Source organism: Lates calcarifer, linkage group LG23 (assembly GCF_001640805.2).
Source record: "Lates calcarifer isolate ASB-BC8 linkage group LG23, TLL_Latcal_v3, whole genome shotgun sequence".
Taxonomy (NCBI): Eukaryota; Metazoa; Chordata; class Actinopteri; family Centropomidae; genus Lates; species Lates calcarifer.
Genome location: NC_066855.1, coordinates 14,233,101 through 14,255,956, shown reverse-complemented (window position 1 = coordinate 14,255,956; position 22,856 = coordinate 14,233,101). Strand labels below are relative to the sequence as shown.

General features: G+C 41.9%; 3 protein-coding genes across 3 annotated transcripts in view; 2 read left to right on the top strand and 1 right to left on the bottom strand.

Moving 5' to 3' along the window:
• The window catches only part of LOC108886867 (serine/threonine-protein kinase WNK4-like), a 74,359-nt gene extending 57,214 nt beyond the window's left edge, over positions 1 to 17,145 (top strand). Inside the window, 14 exon segments of the mRNA XM_051066250.1 lie at positions 810 to 1,170; positions 2,521 to 2,666; positions 3,679 to 3,752; positions 5,149 to 5,284; positions 5,789 to 5,905; positions 7,120 to 7,293; positions 9,268 to 9,322; positions 9,651 to 9,782; positions 11,104 to 11,957; positions 12,428 to 12,515; positions 13,710 to 14,367; positions 14,817 to 15,022; positions 15,121 to 15,215; positions 15,310 to 17,145. Coding sequence (XP_050922207.1) covers positions 810 to 1,170; positions 2,521 to 2,666; positions 3,679 to 3,752; positions 5,149 to 5,284; positions 5,789 to 5,905; positions 7,120 to 7,293; positions 9,268 to 9,322; positions 9,651 to 9,782; positions 11,104 to 11,957; positions 12,428 to 12,515; positions 13,710 to 14,367; positions 14,817 to 15,022; positions 15,121 to 15,215; positions 15,310 to 15,312 — 3,099 coding nt within the window. The 3' untranslated portion in view covers positions 15,313 to 17,145.
• Positions 17,146 to 17,186: 41 nt separating this feature from the next.
• LOC108886871 (cytochrome c oxidase assembly factor 3 homolog, mitochondrial) lies at positions 17,187 to 18,816 on the bottom strand. The gene is made up of 2 exons (XM_018681955.2): positions 18,489 to 18,816; positions 17,187 to 17,830 (listed from the first exon to the last, which is right to left on the bottom strand). Exons 1-2 carry the CDS (start codon positions 18,682 to 18,684, stop codon positions 17,727 to 17,729), a joined length of 300 nt encoding a protein of 99 aa, XP_018537471.1. The 5' UTR covers positions 18,685 to 18,816; the 3' UTR covers positions 17,187 to 17,726.
• A 58-nt stretch (positions 18,817 to 18,874) lies between these two features.
• LOC108886869 (cyclin N-terminal domain-containing protein 1-like) lies at positions 18,875 to 22,751 on the top strand. Its single transcript, XM_018681953.2, has 7 exons — positions 18,875 to 19,259; positions 20,823 to 20,898; positions 20,988 to 21,159; positions 21,246 to 21,408; positions 21,547 to 21,691; positions 22,275 to 22,371; positions 22,612 to 22,751. The coding sequence occupies exons 1-7, from the start codon at positions 19,091 to 19,093 to the stop codon at positions 22,729 to 22,731; spliced, it is 942 nt and encodes a 313-aa protein (XP_018537469.1). The 5' UTR covers positions 18,875 to 19,090; the 3' UTR covers positions 22,732 to 22,751.
• Positions 22,752 to 22,856: the final 105 nt, after the last annotated feature.

The following is a 22,856-nucleotide window of genomic DNA, read 5'->3' as shown; positions in this document are numbered from 1 at the left end:
GTACAGGCTAAGCATCATAGTACATATCAGTCTGACATTTTTTGTGAAGTAAAAATTTCTCTTTGAGTCTCTCTGTCTTTTGACACTTGACCCCAGACAGTGAAAGCAGCCTCACTAATGCACCTTGGCATCATTATGCTTCTTTTATGGCTCTGTTATGACAGTAGGAACATTGAAATGCGCTTCAGCCTATGAGGAGAAAGCCTTGCCGAGTGTGTCAAGGGCACGGCTCAACATTTAATCATCAGTGGTTCGAAATGTGAGAGCGTGTCTCAGGAAGCAGCCGAGGTCATGTCTTTAATAATATAATGGCTCTCTTGCTTGTTACGAAACAGGCCCTTATGTCCTCCATAACCCCCTCAGCAGAGGTCACTTTTAATGAAAATGCAAGCCACAATTCCTTACTTGTTTACCTCTTTGTGGTAGTTTTCATCAAGATCAAATTTGGTATCAGCAGGGGACATCTAGTCCCGGCGATCTGCTGTAATCTGACTATGTGTTGAGAGGCAAGTTCGGACTGAGTGTCCCACTCTGCTGGACTGGGTGTCACGAGAGGCTGTGAAAGAGGCCAAACCGACAGAAGAATGTGGTCCGTGTTTGTTGCTTTTCCAAAACAAATTAGCATCTGTTAAAATTAAAACTTATGTCCCGTCAGAGGCCTTGCTATTGATGTCACAGCTTGCGTGATCAGGTCAATAAGTGCAACGGACCTGCGTAAATTCTCTACATATTACAGCAGCACACTGTGGACCGTGACTTATGCACTTGTTCATGTTGTGCCCTGACCGTTTTTGTGTGTTGTTATGCAGGTCGTGCTTGGCTTCGTGTGCGAGGCAGACTTCAAGCTAGTGGCCAAGGCCATAAGGGACAGGGTTACGGCCATCAAGCGGCAGAGAGAGAAGCTGAGGCGGCAGGCAGAGGAGCGGAAGAAGAAGCTGGAGCAAGAAGCCATAGAAGAAGAGCCTGAGCCTCATCCCCCTTCGCCTAAAGTCAGCGATGTTGTCGCAGCAGAGTCCCCCATCCCAGCCCTGACGCCTCCGGCCCCCATCCTGTCCCCCGTCACGAGCTCAGTGGACTCCGGTGTCAGCTCAAACTACCCTGCAGAACCAGAGGAGCCCGAGGCAGACCAGCACTTCCACATCCGCCACAACAGCCTGTCCTCTGCTAACTGTGAGCTGCTTAATATAACATCTCATACCATGAAAATGTTTCAGGCTCTCTCCATGTGTAGTGACGTTTCCAGCAACATTTTAGAACATGATAGTGTCATCAACTTTGAACTGAACAAGAATGAACAACTTGAACAGAACAAGAGTATATCTCATACAGCAGTCCCTGAAGGCTGAACACATGAGCTTTTAATGGCTTTGCATCATCATGAGTCCTTAAATTTCTAGTATGGTAACTTTAACGAACTAGTGAATGTTGTTAAAATTCTAAAATACTACATTTGAAATCATTGGTGGAATTAGTATTTAAATCCTTAATTTGAATAAATCTAGCAAAATCTGACTGTAAAAATATTCTTATACTCTAAAAGTCCTACATTCAAAAGTAAAAATATAGAAACAGCAAAATTATGAGTACAATACACTTAAAGTATCAAATTAACTATACTCATTATGCAGAATGGCCCTTTTCAGAGTGTTATATCACAAATATTGCATAATTGGATTATTATTCCTGATGCTTGTGTATGCAGAATTTTAATAAGGAAACTGGTCATTAAAATTAGGTTGAGCTACTTTTTACTATTTTATACACTGTTGGATAATTTAACTTACAGCAATACATTATATTTTGTCAATTATATGTTTGAAAGAACATTTTAATTTTGAAAAGTAACTAGTAGTTGTCACATAAATGTAGTGGAATAGACGTAGAAAGTAGCATAACATTTAAATACCTCAAAATTACTGCTCATATGTGTACAGTATTTGAGTAGATAAACTTAGTTATATTCCAGCGCTGTTTGAAACCATAACTTATATCTTGTTTCAGTCATATGCGTATCAAATTAGTCTGTCTTCAACCTTTGGCCTCTCCTTTGATTGTTTTGTGCTCCGGTCAAGAATTCATCACACACTCTTTCACTGCATTAGCTGAACAATTGTACTAAACAGAAAGTTGTTCAGATCTAAGAACACATGGGAAGTATACAGTGAAATGTGAAACTGTGGATTACTAAATTATTCAGTCCCTGTCAGTCAGATTTCTTGGAGTTTGTGAGTGTACACTGTAGTTATTGTTTTTACCTAAAACAACAGCCCAAATATTCTTTCTGGAGATTTTAGAGAATCAGTCTGATCTAGTCTAAATATATCCAGCATCTCCTGTGGGTCTTAAATCCACAGTGAAACCCTCTAAATTTTCTGCATTGGTGTCATTGTCATTGTTTATGTGTTTGTGCCTGTGTGTGTGTGTGTGTGTGTGTGTGTGCCTATGGTACAGTTTGTGTCAGTCTATCAGGCCACACAGTTGGTCACATGCTGATGATGATTATGTCCTGTGTTGAAACAGCTGACTGTGAGACAGACGGCTATCTGAGCTCCTCTGGACTTCAGGATCCGCTGGAGGCCGGCAGCTTCAACACGACCCCTCCCACCATGCACACCAACACCCCGACTGTAAACGGTCTCCCCATCCCAGCGCTCCGCTTCCCCTCGGTGAGTGGCTTCAATAAAGAGCTTGTTATCAGAGTGGAGAGTGCAGGATGGTGCAGGTGGAATGGAGGACTTTCAGGACTTCACAAGACCTCCTTTATCAACGTTAATACACTAATAATACACTCTGCTGACATACGTGTCATAGACACAATATATAGCTGAAAAGTAACACTTCACAATAAGGTACATAAAACCCTTAGGAGTGAGTGAGAAAAAATGTTCAGAACCGTTCAGAATCAAGAACTGTAGTGGATATTTTTTAACTTCTTGATGAGAAATTTCATCTGCAGAATGGACTCACTGATTTACTGTTAAATACACATTATTTTGTGTACCTTCTTTTATAGTTAAATAATTTTCCTATAAAGCAATAAAGCATTGTGTATCTCATCTGTTTTTCAGTGCTGTAAATGACTGCTAACACCGGTATAATGTTTACCATGTTCACAATCTTACTTTAACGTGTTAGCATGCTAACATTAGCTAATTAGAACTGAACTACATTGTAGCTGAGGCTGATGAGAATGTGACTAGTTTCACAAGTACTGAGTCATAAACCAAAGGATTGGGCAAATTCAAATCCAATTAAGTTTATTGTAATTCATCATGAGGAGGACATGAATGTCTGAGCCAAATATCATGGCAATCCATCAAACAGTCATTGAGATATATCACTCATACTCAACCATACAAATCAACCCCATGGTGGCACTACAGGAAAAGTCAGAGGATCATCCAAATCAGAGGGCCTCATCCTCTGGAGACCATGACAGCTTGGCCACAAACCATGACCATATACTGTACATGCTTATTTTTACCAAAGGGAATTGCCAATTTGGGGAATTTGATGTTAACTTTGTGTAGAGATAAGATAAGATTGAGGTAAATTAAATACTGCACTTAAAATTCATTATGTGGACAGTGTTTTCTGGTGACAATCTTGTGCTAAAACTGAATTAATCAAACTCTTCATTCATGTTTACCTTAACATATTTATTATTTCTATTCATAGAGTATTGCAGTATCCAACAACATAGAACATGGCAACTCAGGGCCCCCGAGTGGCTTCAACTCCCCCGTGGACAGGTAACACTCCTCAGCCTCCTTTTCTCTTTTACTCTGCTCTTTTTCTTGCCATCCAAGGAAAAATGGAGTTCAATAGTTCCGCCTTTACTTAAGTTAGAGACCTGAAAATCAATGTGAACCAAGCAGAAGTGTCCGGTCTTCCCTCTATAACCTCCTCCTCCTCCACATCTGTGGGGCTGTGACAACCAGCTTGAGGCAATCGACAGGCCCGTCTGTGTTTTTATTGCAGTGAGGCAGAATGGACCCTTGCAGGTTTCTGTGTGACTGGGTCTCAGATGTTGTGGAGGCCCTGTTTTCCATGTTGGTGGGATATTAGAGTGAGAGGGGCTTTATTCTCAGCATGAGAGCCGATAATAGATGTGTAGATCGTGTGTGTGTGCGTTGAGGAGTTTTCATCTGGGCTCCATCTTCTGTTCAGACACTGTAATGTTTCATAATGTTATAAGATGAAGAAAAGCAGCAAATCCTGGCTTACACGATGAATCTATTGTCAAAACTCATGTCAGTTAATTAAAAAATATATTTGTGTGCTTAAATACTGTAAATTCAGTGCTTTTTTGTAGTAAGCTGCTTGGTCCGTGATAGATTGCAATAAATGTCATGACAAGCTGAGTATTACGTTTCATAACAGCTTAGCTTAGCGCTGTTCAGGACCCAAAACATACTCCCAGTTGTTTAATTCCTCCTCTGGGAAAAGCCCTGGAATTCTGATGACCTGAAGTGTTCCCAAAGATCACAAAACATAAAAATCATTTGTAATAGCAACACAAATGGTTGACCTTACTTTGTTTAATTTCCATGTACTCTGTATTTAAAGGTGAAAACAGGCTTAGCTTTGAACTGAAGTTACCCGTGAGGTGGAGGTTTTTAAATAGAGACTGGTGGATGCTGCCAACCAGTAGGCCTGTAAATGTTTGCAGCCAGTGCTGGGAGGGGGGTTGGACAGGATGGGAGTCTGTGACTGCAGCAATCCAAAAAGGCCCAGGAGACACAATTAGCTGAACCAAAGCTTTTTATATAAAAAATGTTCTCCAGTTCTCTGAGACATTCATTGTTTAAACACAACAGATCACATGGACATGTGGCTTCCTCTGGATGAACACCGCCTTCCTATAGACTCTGAACAGGCCTTGTTAAACTGTAATGTTTAACTCTAGTGTTTACACCCAAGAGCCATTGCCACTGTAGCACATCAAGCCTTTATTTGACATTTGAGAGTGCTGTTTATTATGATGTGTGATGCCAAGACAATCAGCCATGATAGATATTCAATTCCTTTTACACTTATGTCGTAGATGATGAATTGACTTTGAAATTGCTATATGAGGAATGTTTCCGTGGCTTTTTCAGGGGTGTATTTTCTAACCGGCAACATGTATTATTTATTTCTTGGCAGCTATGCCTCCGATGTCACTTCAGGCTTGAGTGACGGCTATGAGGGCCTATCAGAGAAGAGTGACAAAACGGCTGCAAGGCGAACCGCTGCAAAGCTGTTCAGGAGGAGGGCGCGCTCAAGGCTGCGCATCACAGGGGTAAAATAAATCAAAAGTTTTGTCTAATTACAACACTGCAGATGCATTTAAGCACATCATAAACAAATAAATCAACCCCACTCTACAGACTGAATGACTGAATTAACAGAGGCATTTTATTTATGAGCAAGCGGTGTGGCTCCACCCTGATTGTGTAACATTATCAGTAGCTCTGCTGTTCTTTCCCCAGCAACCGCAGTGCATTTCTCTTCTGATCGGGACACTCTGTGGTCTTTTAACGAGCATATTTGGACTGGAGGCGGACACAGACAGATCATGCATAACCACATGTGCATACAGTGTTTCAAAAAGTGCACAGTACAATGCACACATACAGTAAACATGCTGCATGTTATCAGCAGACTCGCACACATGGCCCCATGTTTGCTCACACATTCACACATACACAAAAACATATTGTTCCCCCCTGTGTTTAACTGTGCTCAGTGTTTCAGAGAGTCAACAGGCACCTGTCATTAACATTGATCCTGTCCCTCTCTGCAGCTCTCTGATAAAGTGGACCGGGTGGTGGAGTGTCAGCTGCAAACACACAATGACAAGATGGTGACCTTCAAGTTTGACCTGGATGGAGATAACCCTGAAGACATCGCTGCTGTCATGGTGAGTCATTAGTAGTGCTTAGCTGTTAGCCAACAGGTATCAGATTCAGAATGTCAATAATAAATAAGTGAACTCACTCTGTCAGCTGATAAGTCTGGCAGATTCCTCTATCTCAGCTGAACGTACACATGATTTATCCTGCCTCTAGTTAACAGCTTTTTGTTTGTCGGTCCTGACTCTGACTGGTATTATGTCTTATCACTTACTGGGAAGTGAGTGACGCAGGTAAGCAGCCCCATTCCACTGTTATTGTCTTTAAGCTTCATTAGCGGCTGCAGCGGAGAGAGGTAGTGTAAATACGAGAGCCTGTGTGATGAAGGCGTGATGAGGCAGCCTGTGCAGCAGCACTTTGTGTTCACTGAATGTACTGTTTTCCTGACTCTTAAAACACAGTGGGCTTTTGTTTACTGAGTCTTGGCGCAGCGGGGGTGCTTGGCATCACAACAGCCCCCGTGGTTCTCAGTATACGGCTTTAAAAGGACTGAATTATGCCATGCTGACAGGAAACGGTCACCACGCCCCAACCCACAATTCACAGCAATACTCAGAACTGCATGAATATGCAAAACTCAAAACCTCCTCTAACAAACTGTTGCATTGGGGATTAACATGAGATGATTTATGTATTCCCCCCAAGAATAAGTATTACCTGAGGGTAGGTGGGTAGATTTCACAGACAGACACACAAATAGACAAGTACATCTAGTGTATTTAGAAGCATGTATTTTGCAGTGGTGGAAGTTCCATTTCCTTAAGTGCTGTACCCAAGTACAGTTTTAAAATACTTCTACTCCATTTTCTGCTACCTTATACTTCTCCTCTGCTACATCTGGGTAAAAAAATGCACTGTTTGTGCTGCACTTCACTTAGTTTACAGCTGTTATTAACGTTGCAGCTTTTATATAAAAGAACACATGATGAACTTCTGAAATATGATGCATTATTACGTATTTAATCACACAGCTGCATATACAGTCGGTAAAGTTAGCTCCACCTTGAACAGCTAAAACAGTAAATAAATAAAGAAAACGTTAGTATCATTAATCCAGTAATATGACACATCACTTTAAGTACATTTTGCTGCATACTTTTACTTACATTTTACATAAATTGCAATTACTTGTAACAGAGTATCTTCAGATTGTGGTTTTGCTTCTTTTACTCAAGTAAAGCGTCTGAAGGCTTCTTCCACCACTGTCCTTTGTGTCATCCAGGTGCACAACGAGTTCATCCTCCCGTCGGAGAAGGAGGGCTTCATCCACCGCATGGGAGATATCATTAAACGGGCCGAGGCTTTAATGACCAAAGACCAACCGGTCCACTCCAGTGGGCACCGACTCCCCCAGCCGGCGTTCCACAGCGGGGTTAACTCATTGTCCTCCTCACAGGTCAGCAGCAGCACCTGCTCCTTTCCAGTAATCCACATCACAGCATTGTTAGCTGAGAACAAAGCACTAAAAGTGACTGAGTGTGTATTTTACTGTGCTGTCTGATCATCATAAATTAGCTATAGTGTATCTATCTGTGCTTATTTAAGTCAGACCCATAAATCTGGTGCAAATGGAAGCCTGTAGAGTGAGTGCTCTCCTCACTGTCCACAGTCCCTCCTGAGACTTGCCCTTAAAGATAGAAGGTTAAGTGTTCTTAAAGCCACCTTAGATAGCACTTTCATTTAGAACATAATGTTTCTAAAAGCACTAATGTCATAAAACCCTGTGATTTGTGGAAACATACCCCGTGCCACCTTTTTTTTCCACATGTATTTGTTCCCACAACCACAGATCCTTTCCAGTGCTTACACCATAATGAACTTTCCAGTATATCTGCCCACATTGAATGAGTAAAATAATTTATGTTTGGATTTATTAAGCCTTTATGAATCAAGATTCTGTGAAGCTGTAAAATGAGGACTTCCAGGAAAGAAAAAAAAAAGAGTTGTTAGGAGCAGTGCCATCCTGTACAAGATATGACCTAATGCCTAATCAGATACAGTTTGTCCACTTAAGGAAAAGAAGTGTCTGTTCTGCCAGGATATGTTCCACTGTAGAACACAAAGACCAAATCTCCTTATGCCCTCTCTAGTAAAAATAATCAGAGATATTTGTAAATGATGGAGAAAAGAATAATGTGTGGTTTCATGTAGAGACAGAGACAAGTAAGAGCACCTACCTTGTTCACTGTGTTTCCGACCCCCTAGCTACATAATTACCCTGAACCACATTGGACAAATCTCTCCTGGCTTCACTCCAGCACCTGATTAAAAACACTACATGGACCACATCCCCTGAAAATCATTATGGCTGATCTTCCCAGCACTATCCTGCAAAAAAACCAGACCAGGCTGGTTAAGGCAGGAAGAAACCCACAAACCCATAGACTTATCCATCTACTGTATCTCTGTTCTGGCTCTTTTAACATCGTGCTATTCTGAGAGTTTTCAGAACAGACATGGTGTATAAATGGAGGTTGAATCCCTGGAAAGCAATACTTGTCACGGCAGAGCTTTGAGCGGAAGATGAAAAGTTAAAATATCATCAAACAACAATTCATTCATGGGGAGGACATAAACATGGTGTATATATACCAAATTTCATAGTATGTTGGCATAGTTGTTGGGTCATTGCTCTCAAAACCACAAATGTAAACCTCATGGTGGTACTAGAGGGAAAGTTAGGGGATCAACAGAAATGCCAAGACTTTGGCATAAAAGACTTCCTATGAAATGACCTTGTATGAATGCACAATGAAGCAATAATAGTTATATTAACTGGTTAATAAAATGGGTTTTATTATGGAAACAGCTCTTTGCAAATTAACAGTAGAATCTTTTAAACTGTCTTTGCACTAACAGAGAAAAGAGATCCACTTAATACATGTTGTACTACACATGTATTAAGTGGATAATATACATGAGGTCAGGTCTTGGGGTCAAATACATCAGCTGAAGTCTTAAACATCCAGTGTTTTAGTGTCTTGTTTAAAGAGGCATTACATGGATTTCAAATGAAGGGAATCACATTATGAGGCGTTACAACTTAGCCTGTGAAAACAGTTGTATAATATCTTCTGTGGTGATGGAGAAGCATTGTCAAGCCTGAAAAAATTACCCACTATAAACCACCTGAGTATTTTAGCTTTGGCTTGGAGACTACAAATTGAAAGACACAACACTAAAGTAGTACCACTTTAATATGAACACAGTACTCTCCAGTCCAGCTTCTACCCACCTTTTGGTGCTTGTGATCAGACCTACAAAGTAGCTTTGTACAGCAGCTGAATCATACCATACTTAGCATTTCAACATTTTTATCAATAATGAACAGAAGTGGAGACTGAGTTTTATCAACTGTGCTCTTTTACAGCCCAATCTGCACAGTCACACCCTGCCTCGAACACACTCGTCCTCCTCTCTGCCTGGTAAGTCTCACGTCTCGTCTGATTAACTTATTTCACCCATTCTGGGGAACCTGGGTAATTTGATGCTTGAGGAGATTATATATGATCTCAGTGAATTAATATCTCAGGACTGTGCTTTAAAAAAAAAATTCATGACATTCACCAATTAACATTAAGTGTGTGTGAGCTGCGTAATGATTGTCTTTCACAGCATGTCAGATTAATTTGCATTTGTGTGTTGCATCTTTTTTTGACTATGCATGATCATAGCGTGTGTGTACAAGTGTGTGTGTGTGTGCAGACGTGTGTGCACGGGCATCTACTTACGCATGTGTGTGTCTTGTCATAGACTTCAGTGTGGCTAACCCGAGTGTAGGGGCATGTGGCTCTCCCCCATGCCCCAATGGAGACGTCTTCAGTGCAGACATTACTTCATCTGGGCGACCTCTAATACGCTCGCAGTCTTTCCACAACGCCCCAGGTAAATAGCCCTCCACCCCTCCCTCTGGTCCCTACGTGAAGAGGCCTAGCATTGTTTACTGTTTCAGCACAGTGAAAAATACCGTCCTTTTGGCAAAGAATAAGTCAAAGTGAAGCACAGCTACCTCATAAACCCCCCTCCCTCCCCTCCTCAGGGCCCGTTTTTGGTATTGTTCTGACATTCGCATGGCGCCATCCGCCATCCCCACACCTCAAAGCCTTCGTCTGTCTCTGCCTTGCAGCAGGGCCTCTTGGGTAATTACCTCACCTGAAGGGCGCTTTTTGGCTTTTAGGGAGCTGTGAATGCTGTCGCTGTAAACCACTAGCTTTTCTCCAGTTCCGCGATAGTCGGCAACATCTGTTTGCCAGCACAAACTCCTGCAGAATTTCCAAGAAAACCTCCTCCCCCAACAAAGTCTGCTTCCCCACAGGAGGGGCATTTGAAGTAAATTAAAGAACACATATCTTCCATAAGCCCCCTTGTTTCAGCCTCAGCAGCCATCTGAACATCCTCATCCCCTCTTGTCATGTGTCCCCTCTCTGCTGGGTGTCCATTGCATGGTCGCTTGCGCAATGCCTCTTGGCCACCCGCCATCATTATAGAGTGTTGCCTAACCTACGTTTCCGTCAGCATGGAAAGAGCAGAGGCTGGTTTGCATCATCAGCAACAGGAGGTGTGGTTTGTAACTGTGGAGCCATTGTTGAGGTAAATGTCAAATCAATAGACCAGAGCTGGGATATTGGCATCCTAAAGTGTTCCCTAAGGAGTGATGTAGAAATCCTGACTACTTTAATCTCACAATCAGACCCAAAAAGTTGTGTACACACACGTGTGTTTCATTTAAACTCCTCGTAAAACATCCTACGTTAAAGCCCCACTCGCTCCATTGATGCTGAATCCCTCACAGCCATGTAATCCCAGTGTGCAAGTGCCCCGGTTTACAAATGCAATTACAGTCGGATAGTGTTCTAACAAAATGTCTTTGTTCGCCATGGAAACCCATTATTTATAAGTACGGGAAGGATTTATGCTCCACATGGCGTGTGTCTTGGCAGGGGGTTGAAGGAAGAATTGGACTGACCAAACCCTGAGAGGGGGGGTGGGGGTGGGGGGGTGAGTGATCTAATTTGTCTCTCTGGGTCAACTCTGTCCAATATTCCACTGCAAACCCACGGGGGGAGGGCATTCAGAATTAAACTTAGATTTTAATGCACAAATGAAATTAAAATTAAATGGAGATATTACGAAACTTTTTCCTTTTTCGTACCTGCTTCTTCTTTCACAGTTTAATTAAAACTGTTATTATGTCTTTGTCTCCCAGGGTCTCCTCTTCACTATCAGCACCATCACCATCCTGCGTCTCTCCTGCCCCACCACCAGCACTACCATGTACCCTTCATGGGCCACACTCACTTCCCATTCCCATACCCAGGCTCTTCGAGTTCTCCCAAGCCAGCAGGGATCCATCCTCCCCTGACACGTGTAGCCAGTAACCCCACCTTCCCTTCTGTTCCCTCCCCAGCCCCCGGGTCCCCCATACCTCCGAATGAGACCCCAAGCCCTGGCAGCAGTGAGAGCATCACCCTGTCCCCACCTGCCCCTCAGCATCCCAACATGTGGCCCCCCCACACACAGCCCTTGTTTTCCTTGGCTAATGTCATTTCCATGGCCATGAGCATGGCTCAGTCTTTCATCCCTCCCGCGAGCCTGCCCACCCAGGTGATGCCCTCCTTTCCGGGCTTTCACCCCCAGCTACCCACTCACATGGCCCCACAGTCCGGTTACCCCTCCATCTACTCACAACAGTACCAAACCCCACCGGCAGAGGTCCCTTACCCCTCAGCGGGCGTCCCAGCACAGAACAACATCTACCACAGTCCTGAGAATACGCCTCAGATGGATGGAGTCAGTTTCCCCCAGAGCAGTCATCCAAGCTGGCTGCATCCTGCTCCTCCACCCTCCATGCCTTCCACTCTTCCACTGGCTCCTCAGGAGCCTCTGCAGCAGGGTGGACTCTCCAGTCCCCCCAGCCTGACCCAGGAGGACAGTCTCAACAGTTATGTGGACCCATACTCAGCACAGGTTCCGCCCCAGGCTAAACCCAAACCACAAGTCTCCAGTTCAAACTCCTCATCAGATCTTTCCCCATCACCCCCAGAGAGCCCAGAAAGCACTGTGAGTCATTACTTTATATCTGTCAGTTAATCAGGTAGTCCGTTAACAGAACATTAATCAACAATTTGTGATTACTGATGAATTGTTTAAGTCATTTATTGAGCAACAATGCCCCTCAACATTAGCTGGTCCAGCTTCACAACTCCTGCCTCTAATCTCTGTTTTGAATGTTTGTTAACTGAATATCTTTAGGTTTTGAAGGATTGATTGAATCTGTTTTTCCCAGATTTAAAATCTTAGCACTACACTGTGTCAAACTTGCTGGGATCATTTTATGTAAGCTACAATCAGGCCAGGGATGCGTGTGACAATAAAACTAAGTTGGTTGCCTGCCATGAGTGATCGCTGAAACACTGAATTTTTGAAGGACATTAACGAATAAACACTTTTTAATATGCATCAGTCACATCTGGGTTAATATCCAATCTGCTGTAGCATTAATGGTAATATTATTTATTCTTCCTGTCTAGTTATCATCCTTCAGCACTCAGTTGCACCCCACCGTACCTACGATGAATGCCAGTAGCCCAAAACCAAAAGCCTCTTCCACTGAATCTGGTAAGAAATTCTGTTTCTGTTTCTCCATCTCTGCATCGTATGTCATTAGCGAGGGGCTGAGAGAGCTGGAAAATGACATACTGTATATATGTTTATGTTTGCAGCCCCAAACACCCCCCCACCCACCCACACACACACACACACACACATGCACTTGTGTATACATACAAATGCAACCACAGCCAAAGTTTTTCTCCTCTTCTCCATTTTCATGATGTATTAGGTCTAAATACAGTCTGATGTCTCTGTTACGGACAATTTGCCTTTTGAGTTGTTTTCAGTCCTCCTCTCTCTTTCTCTTCGTTGTATCCTCGGTGACATTATCACCTATTAGTGGTGCCACGGGAGTCGTTGCGTAACTGTCTGGATGTAATGTTCCGTTCAATACGAACACAAACGTAGGTGTGATTGCGGCCCTACCCACCGACACTGACCAATCAGCGAGCAGCCTCGCTCGTTACAGGCCTCTCCTCCCACATCCACACCTGTCAGTATTTATACCCACATTCAACAGAGTCCCTCTGTTTCAGTGGGCACTGGCCCAGAGACTCTCTGTGTTTACTGTAAGAAGGACACTTAGTGGGCGAACTGAGACACTGCAGATTTCCAGCCCTAAAATTGTCTGCAGATGTGAGTGCATGCAGATTGTTTCTGCTCTCGGTTTGAATGTGTCACCAGATAAACAACAACTGTCGCTGCTGTAAATTAAGGCCCTTGGGAGAGTACTGTTTTAGGAAATGAGACACACACACACAAAAACAAACAGAGTGATACCTCTGTGAGGTCCGTTGCCAAGAAACACATGATTAGATTTTAATCAGTCTGGAATGAATGTGGCTTTGTTGTGATGATCAATCAGCTGTGATCAGATTAGTGAACAATCACTGCTGTTTAGCCAGTGATTGGTTGTCACTCATATAAATTAGCTGTCCAGATGTTCTAACATCTTATTCAGGGACTCTAAAAGTAAGTACTACAACCTCCTAGCACTGATGTTACCTAATATAACCCATTTCTTTTTAAAAATACATACATTAGGATACTTCATCATGTAATTTGCATACGTTTTATCCTGAAGAGATTTAGTCAAGGTAAAAATGTTTTTAGAAATGCCTGCAGCAGATGTGTAGAGGACTAAGAGGCTACATAATAGCATTTACACTGATTAAAACCCTTTCTTATTTTGTATCACAGAAGTCCAGTTTGCACCGGTGACTGTCGGGCGATTCCAGGTGACACCCAGCATGGATATCCCTGCGCCTGCTGCGCCTGTAGGTGCTGTACCTCCTGCACCACAGCCTGCAGACAGCGGCAGCACCCCCTCAGAGAGCAGCACAGAGGAACAGGGGGAGTCTGAGACCAGCCTGGGCACCTCCCTCACCATGTCCCCTCCTCACCCACACCTCCACAGAGGGTCGACGGGGGTCCTCCAGGAGGTTGACGGGCAGCTGGGGTGGGCTGGGAGCCAGGAGCAGCAACAGCAGCAGCAGCAGCACCAGCAGCAAAACCAGGACAGAGGAGAAGAGGAAGATGAAGAAGAGGATGAAGAAGAGGAGGAGGAGGAGGTAGAGGTGGAGGTCGTTGGAGAACGACAGAGAACGAGGAAGAGGAGTCGGAGGAGAGCGTACAGCCTCAGTCTGATGGGAACGTCTGCGGACAGCGGGCTCTCAGTGACGGCTGCTGAGATGGAAGGGAGGCTGTGGGACGGAGCAGCAGGCAGCCCACAGTACAGCAACGCCCTTCACCACCTATGGATGATGACTTACAACCGCAACGCTCCCTACCTAAGCAGCGATGACTCGGACAGTGACGATGAAGAAATGCTGGAGGAGCTCCAAGAACTCAGAGAAAAGTAAGTGACACCAGTGAAGTCCCCCAAAATACAGTTCTGTACTTAATAGGTGCTGTAAATAAAATATTAACAGAAAACAGAAGACGACAGAAGTAGTTTCATCAGAAAATGCTGAAGTCAACTAGATGAGATTAAATAGGGAGGAACATTAGGAGCTTTCATCAGGAGTCTTACACTCTCATGGACATCAAATTCAAACACACTCAGTGTCACTGTTTCTTTATATTGTACGGTATGTGTGGTTTATGGTAAAAGCTTCAACAACAACTCTACTGCATGAGGAGAAAAGCAGAAAATCCTCACATTTGAGAAGCATGGAGAAAGAGAATGTTGTACATTTTTGGCTTGATAAGTAACTGAAAACGATATTTTTCCAAGCAACAAAAGCAGACCTTCAACAACTTACTTGATATTTACTTGCTTATTTGTTACTTTTTATCCCTTATCAGACATCTGACAGAGGTGCAGGCCCTGCAGGCTGCCCAGAAAAGAGAGATTGAGGAGCTGTATGAAAAGATGGGGAAGGTTCCTCCCCCTGGCATCGTGTCTCCTGCTGCTATGTTATCCAGTCGACAGCGCCGCCTGTCCAAGGGCAGCGGTTTCCCCTCATCCCGCAGGAACAGCCTGCAGCGCTTGGAGATGTTGCCGCTCCAAGGTAAGAAAGAATATCCACATTTCTCTCTGATAAGGAACTTGTCAGTTAATCTAGTAAACATGTGACAACTTAAGTTTATGTACTGTTTGTTTCCCTAGGTATCATCAGGAGAAACTCCCTTGGAGGCAGCAGCAGCGGCTCCCAGGATAAACCTAGCAAAGGGGTCACCTTTGCCACTGACATTAGTAGAATGGTGAGTGGTCATGGCATAAACAAACTTGTTGAACTCCACAAAAATGCAAAAAAGTTAAGTCTTACATTGTGTTTTTTCCATCTCACTTTTCTAGTAAGAAACGTTCAGCCAAGCACGCTGTATATCTGGACTACCTCATCTGAAGTGTGACTGCAGTGGTCAAACCCGTCCTAAAGGAGGATCACTTTAACACTTTTCACTGGCACACGGATCAGCAAAAAACTGCATCACCTCTGCCAGGTCACATGGTTCTGCCAGTGGTCATTTACCTCAAATGTATAGAAACTTTTATCAGCAGAGCTGGATTTACACAGGAACTGTAACATCCAGTTTTCAGCCCTTCGTCAGATTTGGTGAATTTGTTGCAGCTGAAGCACAGAATATCTACCCAGTCTGAATCATGTTAAAACTGTTGACTTTTGCTCTCTTGTAAATAGAGTCACACCGAACAGTTCAGAAGTAACTGGCTTCAGTCCAGGCTGCCACACAGTACACTGCAAAATGTCACATCAGTTTGTTTTAAATATTTCCTCTGAACAAGCTTTTTGAATTTAACGCAGTCAAGTGATAGTCAAAGTGCTGTAATTGTAGCATTTTGAGCTACAGTACAGCAGCACCTGCTATGACTCTGACCCAGAATGATTTGTATAGTTGCTGTTTTCCTGCTTGTCTGACTCACTGCAGTTAATCAGTCCGAGCACAGTAATGTGAACCACAGCAAAGCTCTGACTCTCACTGACAATTGTTGTGCACAGATGACAACATTATGGATAATCTCACAATTTATTTGCTGTAGTTTGTTAATAATGTCTCAGCACCTGCTGACTGTACAGTGAATATACTCTGATTGATTACTGCCTTCCAGAGAGCAGTCTAGATACAATTACAGATATTTGATTTATTCAAATATGTATTATGAAAACATTTTGTTGTATTACGTCTTTTTTTAGTGGTTTTGACATCTGATAAGATCACCTACATACTAGACTCAGCTCTGACATTTTCAAATGTCGTGAAGGTGATTTTTCATGTTGTACAGCAGTACAATGAGGAGATAGCATGAAGATTACTGGATCAGGAAGAAAAGTTGAACAACACTTATAAATGTTGGCATGTAGCTAGTTTAAGCAGAAAGGTGCAGAAGCATAGAGAAGATCAATTTTCAAACACTATAGCTGGCTTAAAATGGAAAAGAGGTATTTTCTCATATCAATTAGTTGTGAAAAATCCACCTAGGTTTTAGACTACTGGCTTTCCCATTATTTGTTCATGTGTATATAGTAGAGTGCATTTATAGATCATGTTTACAAGAGTAAACAAAATATTTCAGCAACCTTAATTCTTGCTCAAGCAAAAATCATATGTGTTGCTTGTTCCATAGATCAAGCACCTTGTGCACTTTAGTAAATTCTACTTTGATTCTCAGTCATTTAACACATTTGTGGACAAAACTGTGCTCCCTTGAGGAAGAGCTGATATGTTGTCCTGTTATTTTTCCATAAAGAGCGGTAGAGGATATTGTCCAGTTTATGTTTGATCACAATATTTCATATTGGATCACAGCAATGATGATCTACCTTCCCGCAGTTTTAAACAATTAGTACATTGAGGGACATGGAGAAATCAGTCCAAGCTGTGAATCTGTAGTTGCCTTACAAAAAAAAAGATATATATATATATATTCACAATACACACTGAATTTTCCGGCAGTTGAACTCCTGCAAGATTCGTAATATATTAAGAGACATTTCTAAATTTTGAATGTAAATATATAATTATATTGCTTTCTGAAGCTGCTGTCCTGCCATGCTGAATCTGTGCCTTTCCCTTAACAATGTCTTATTTTATATTTTTACTCTTGAGATTTGGTGGCTAGATCAGAACTCTGTATATCAAATTTTGGCAAAAATAAATGCAACTGTAAATACCACTGTTCTTATGTTATCTTTACTGCACAAAGACATAACTGTGTTAAAAGAAATCCAACACTTCTGATTTTTATTCAATAAATTGTCACTTTTTTGACATAAATAATACGTTTCAACAGGTTAATCTGTGTGTCATTTCAACAGTGTCGCTGGCATTCTTTGCTGTTAAAGGCCACTGTAATATGATTTGCTGACTGAAATTTAGCTTATTCCCTCTCATACGGTTTTCACTTCACATGATCAGGGCTGAAAACCTGTCAGATAAAGGTTTTAATTGCTCTTAAGTCTAGGCCTTTTGCGTAGGATGTAAGGTCATGTGGAGGCCAGCGGATTAGTCCTTTCCAGTGACAGGTAAGCTTAATCAAAATCAAGACACCTCTATAGTTTAAATTCAGCAGCCTAACCACACAATCACCCTTCACAATCAAGACACAACAAAGTCCAGCACTGTCTCAGCATGGAAAAAAAAAACAGCAGCCAGTCATGGAATATCAATCAGTGGCTTCAGTGTCCTCATAAGTCCCTTCTTGCTGAAGTGCAGGACAGACACACAGTCCAAGAACAGGCAGGAAACTCATTAATCTCAGTTAGCTCCAGTCTTTGGTCCCTGCATTTGTGCACGTTTGGCCTCTTCATCTAGTTCATCCATGATCTTCTCCTGGGAGACGGAGAAAAATGTGTAGCCATCTGATGTGAGGAGCAAGGGGTCAAGGCAAAGTAGTGGAAGCGAGGAACATAATATAACAGACGTGAACGCATCCTCGATAGTTTCTTTCTCATGTCTATAACTTTACATAGCAAAAGCGAGCTTCTGTAAAATAATTTAAAAAAAAAATACAGATAGCATACTTTAATATTTAATTACAGAAAGACAACAATGTGGCTTTAAGAGGCAGCTAAATGTTACCTTCAAGTTTCAAACACCTTGTTTGTCCGGAACATCGCGACGGCACCAGGAAGACACCGCGGTTAATCTTCCCTAGTTTAGTTATTCTCAAAACATTGACAGTATATGGTTAATAACATTTAACGCAAACTGGCGAGTAACCAAAGGATTTTTAGACAGACTTGACATTTATCTTTTCATTTATTACACTCCACAGTTTCTTTACAGGTAAGCTCTCAATCTTAGCCAGCTATCATGCATTCAATGAATCGGTCTAACGGCCATTGCTTCCTAAAATAAAAGCTGCACAGTTAAATTAGCTCAATTGGGCTCAGTATTATGTTGTGTTAAACACAGATGTCTTACTCAAACCAATGGACCACGGCGTAACTGTAGCATGCTAAGCTAATCTTACATAGTTCACCTTGTGTTGACGTTAAGTGTGCTCGGCAAGGATACAGATTCCCATTACGATAGCTCCGATGGCGAGCCCCGTGACAATGTTTCGCCCCCGCAGCTTCTGTGTTTTCTTCCTCAACTGTTCACGCTCTACCTGTCTGATGAAATACATCTGTTGAGTAGAAAGACCCTCTTTGGTCGGGTCTATCCTGGTTGCAAAGGGAGCATCGGGGTCCTTCTGTAACTTGTCAGCCATGTCTGCAGTCAGTCAGGGGTGTCTGGCTGTTTCACAACGCTAATGCGCACCGCTGCATTTCAAATGATCAGCCGCACCGGCAGCGTTTAATCGCACTGCGAGTAGCCCATCAGTATGTTGTCAGATCTGCGCCTGGAGGACTGAGCTGTAGAACGTACAACGTGCAACATCCAAACAAGTCCTCATGTCATCTTTGGTTCCTACCCGCTGACGTTGAAACCAGCTTGGGAGCAAAACCTCGAGAATAGCTCCATCTTCTGGAAAGTATAATCTTCAAACACTTCCTACTCTTGGATTTACTATTATTTTTTGACAGAAGTGAACAAACTCTTAAATCTAAACTTTGCCTTTTCCCTTTGTGAATTTAACGTGTGTGCTTATAGAAGTCAGCTACCAGTAATTGTAAATGGCGAAAAGATTATTTTGTTCTCCGAGTCAAAGTATAAGTTTCAAGTTTCGGGAAGCCTCTTTTGACCTACTCGCAGATTTTCTTATTAATCTCAACAAAAGCAACAAAGATAACCTCAACAACCTATCTAAATGTAGTGGAAGCTTCAAAGATAAAAGACTCATTGGTAAGTAGGCTATATCTTGCCCCAGTTTCATTCTGCTAATACAGAAACGTTCTAATTGTTCTGTTAATCAAACGAACTCCTAACGTTAGTCGAACTATGCGAGTATGTTATTTTAAGGCTATCTGCTTGGTTACGCCATTAAATTTCAACATTTTTGCTTGAGGTTTGCAAATACAAAATATTTGAATTTCTCCATAGGTCATCCAGGTAAGACAGCTGTTTTTAAATCTCTTACGTTACAGTCACAGGTGTGACAATTAGCTAGATAAATACCTCCTCCACTGCCAAATGTTTTATTCCCTTTTTAACTATTTATTATTATTTTTACAGGTATATACATACATGATCCACATTGCTACAGTCATTTCAACAATGGGATAAATTCAAAACAAAATCTGACACTGTACCTCCTATGAGTGCTACAATAATGTACTGTATATGGAGTTGGCTACTATCAGTTGACCTGCGGTACGTTTTGTGTTCTTATAATACAATTCATGCTGTAAAGATTTTTCAGATGGTGGGATTGACTACGTTGTAAAAGCCTGGCTCTGAGTGTCACACTAAGCCTCAGTGCACCCTGTCATTACTCTTAAATCTTTCAAACACCTGGGATTGTGAGCCCTGTCATTATGGATGCTGATTCTTAATACCAACTCCTCTCCCAGTCTTCCAGCTGCCAGCATCTCAGTAGACAATCTCTGCTAGTGAGGAGGAGCAGATGGAAAGCAGTTTTAATGACTTCTAATGAACGTCCATATGCCTCTTAGTAGTTAACATAACAGCTAAAATGCAGCTTATTTAAAACAAATTCACGGGGATACCTCTTAAACATGCTTCTCCTGTTTTCACTGCTGGCTTACTTAAGTAACCTGCCAATCTCACAGCTGGAAGGGAATTTCCAAATAAATACTTTAGTTTCTTTCAAACTAACTTGTCAGTAGGAAAACCAGCCAGTCACGATACAGTTTTTTTTGCCAGTGTTTGGCTGGTGGGTGGTGTTGAGAGCCCAGCAGGATTGTGATTCAGTGTTAGATGTTTTACTTACATGGATCTTAGCTGTTATTTCACACTAAATAAGAATAAAGAAAAGAATTTTAAACAAATATTATGCACCCTTAATGATCCCCTTTATAGGACAATCTGGACTTAAGTGTTATTTTATATTATCCTCCAGAGGGCAATTTGTACCTTGATAAATGATGCAAAATATTCATAGTTTTTCATTTCCTTGTGTTCCATGTGTCAAATTAACATCACTGCAGAGAGCTCATAAATGACAGTGAATACATGGAGAGTTATCAGATTTCATTTGAATGATCCCATTTCACAGAATTACATGAGATCTGTCCTTGTGTCACTTTACACTAGACTGCCCAGACACATTTACTGACTCCATTTTACTGCAGGCATGATATTGCCTTACAAATTCCTTTCTACAAATGTCTTTGGTATGGTCCAATTATGGTCTGTCAACTCTTTCCCAACATGCTTAGCTCATGCCTTCTTTCAGAAAAGGACTTTTCCGTTTTGCTCTCTGCATATGCATTGCTATATATTTAGAGTACATCTTCCTGATGACCGAAGAACTGACACTTGATCCACTGGCTGGATACCATGCCATTGAATTACTTCAAAGGTAATGAATAGCAGCACATTTGCCTTCCTATCCCACACCTTATATTATTGGTTTAGTCATGCCTTCATGTGAATAATTATTTCCCTTAGGTTCATGGTCAAGCACCTCACAGATTTGCTCACCACACCCACACCTCAAGGTGCAGCTGCTGATCAGCCAAGAAGTTATGAAGATGCTATTTTTGACAAGATCAAGGAGAAATTCCCCCTCATCATCTTCTCCTGTGTGCAACTTGCGAGCAAACTGTCTTTGCACAGTCATGTAAGTTCTGAGATGTCTGTTATTAATAACTTTACATTCTGTGTGATTAAAAATAAGATAATCTCCTTTAATTTTTCAATTTTTAGATAATCGACAACAATACTGCTGTACAGTTCCTGCATTCAGTTGGCCACAGTGTTTCCAAGCAGGCTCTCTTGGAAACAGAGCTGATGATTTTAAAAGGGCTTGAATTCAGACTAAATGCTCCAAATCCTCTGACATACGTGGAGATCCTTCTGGAGGTGCTTGGTGAGATATCTAACACAGAGCAACTTAGGTTAAGTGATGGGATGTAAAAGTAATTGGGTAATATTAATGAAAAGAGCTCTGAAGATAATCATATCTATATACACCCTATACTGATTTGTTGCAATCAAACTTTTGTAGGACACAATGAGCCATCCATCCCTGTGGAGCACCTGTATGGCTTGTGCTGCTATGTTCTCCAGTTTGTCAGCCTACAGAAGACTGCCATCTACGGCACCTTGTTGAAGACTACCACTCGGTGTGTCAGCCCATCCAGAGAACAGAGGTATCACAATCACCTTTATGCCACATTTTCTGATGTTTTGGGACAGGTGGTTAGCGTCATGGTAGAGTGGGCAAGCTGCTTGATTGGCAGTTGAGTAGACTGCAAGCAGCTGAGAACTGTCAGTGTTTTGGTTTCACATTCTGTCTTGTGCATCATGTTTCTCACGGCTTGTCCCCCTGCAAGACATTTACCCAAGAGCTATTTAATTATGAGTCATACAGCCTAATTGTTTATGGGTATGTTATTATTAATAACTGATTTTTTGGCCACTTGGAGGCAGTGGAAACAAGTTGTGAACACAACACCGGCACATGCATCAGAACTGACTTAAAGTGATATCAGATATGGCAAAATGGCTCAACAGAGCCCTCTTCAAAGATTTAACAAAGTAGCCACCGTGGCACATTTCACTGAGATGTATGAAATTTGGTAGCAACATGTAACATCCCAAGTCAGCATCCCCAGCGTGTAGAATGGGGCCAGGGCCTGATCTGTTTGCAGTTTTAATTTGAAAGTTTGAAATGGAAGTGGTGGAAATGGAAGTGCAATATTCACTCTCTAAGACTGCCTGTGCAAAAACCAGAGAGAAGTTTGTGACAGTGACTGAAGACTGCATGCTTCTTGGAGTTGGTGTCATTTCTGTGGCTACATTCATCCTCTATGCTAGAAAATGGGAACAGGTGAAGTACTTTTGGGTCATATAAGTATGTAAACACTGTAATTTAATCACACTTACAGTATTGTTAGTTCTCAGCTTTTTAAAATGTTAAAAACTGTAGATGATGTGTGGACATATGTAAACATATCAAGTCATCAACTTTATCCAAGTTAAGTTACTGTTAGTGTGTACATAATCTGTTGCAAATACACTGCAAACAGTTTTTATTTGTGTAGACTTACTTTCTCTTCATGCATTACAGGTTTTGGGAGAACTGAGTCATATCACAGGAATCTCAAGGAAGAGCATCAGTGATTTCACTCATGTAACACTGATGCATATTGTTAGACCCAGTTCCCCTGTAATAGCATTCCTAAAATAGTGACACACACACACACACGCACACACACGCACACACACATATATATATATATATATACACACATACATTTTAATTGTACATTCTGTAAAGTTACATTAATATTGATGTTGCATTTGTGTAAAATG

Coding starts and splice junctions, on each gene's coding strand:
- LOC108886869 (XM_018681953.2), top strand. CDS start 19,091: ATGGCGAAAAGATTATTTTGTTCTCCGAGTCAAAGTATAAGTTTCAAG. Junction 19,260..20,822: donor CAAAGATAAAAGACTCATTG/GTAAGTAGGCTA, acceptor CTATATATTTAG/AGTACATCTTCCTGATGACC. Junction 20,899..20,987: donor GCCATTGAATTACTTCAAAG/GTAATGAATAGC, acceptor TATTTCCCTTAG/GTTCATGGTCAAGCACCTCA.
- LOC108886871 (XM_018681955.2), bottom strand. CDS start 18,684: ATGGCTGACAAGTTACAGAAGGACCCCGATGCTCCCTTTGCAACCAGG. Junction 17,831..18,488: donor AGCTATCGTAATGGGAATCT/GTATCCTTGCCG, acceptor TCCTCACATCAG/ATGGCTACACATTTTTCTCC.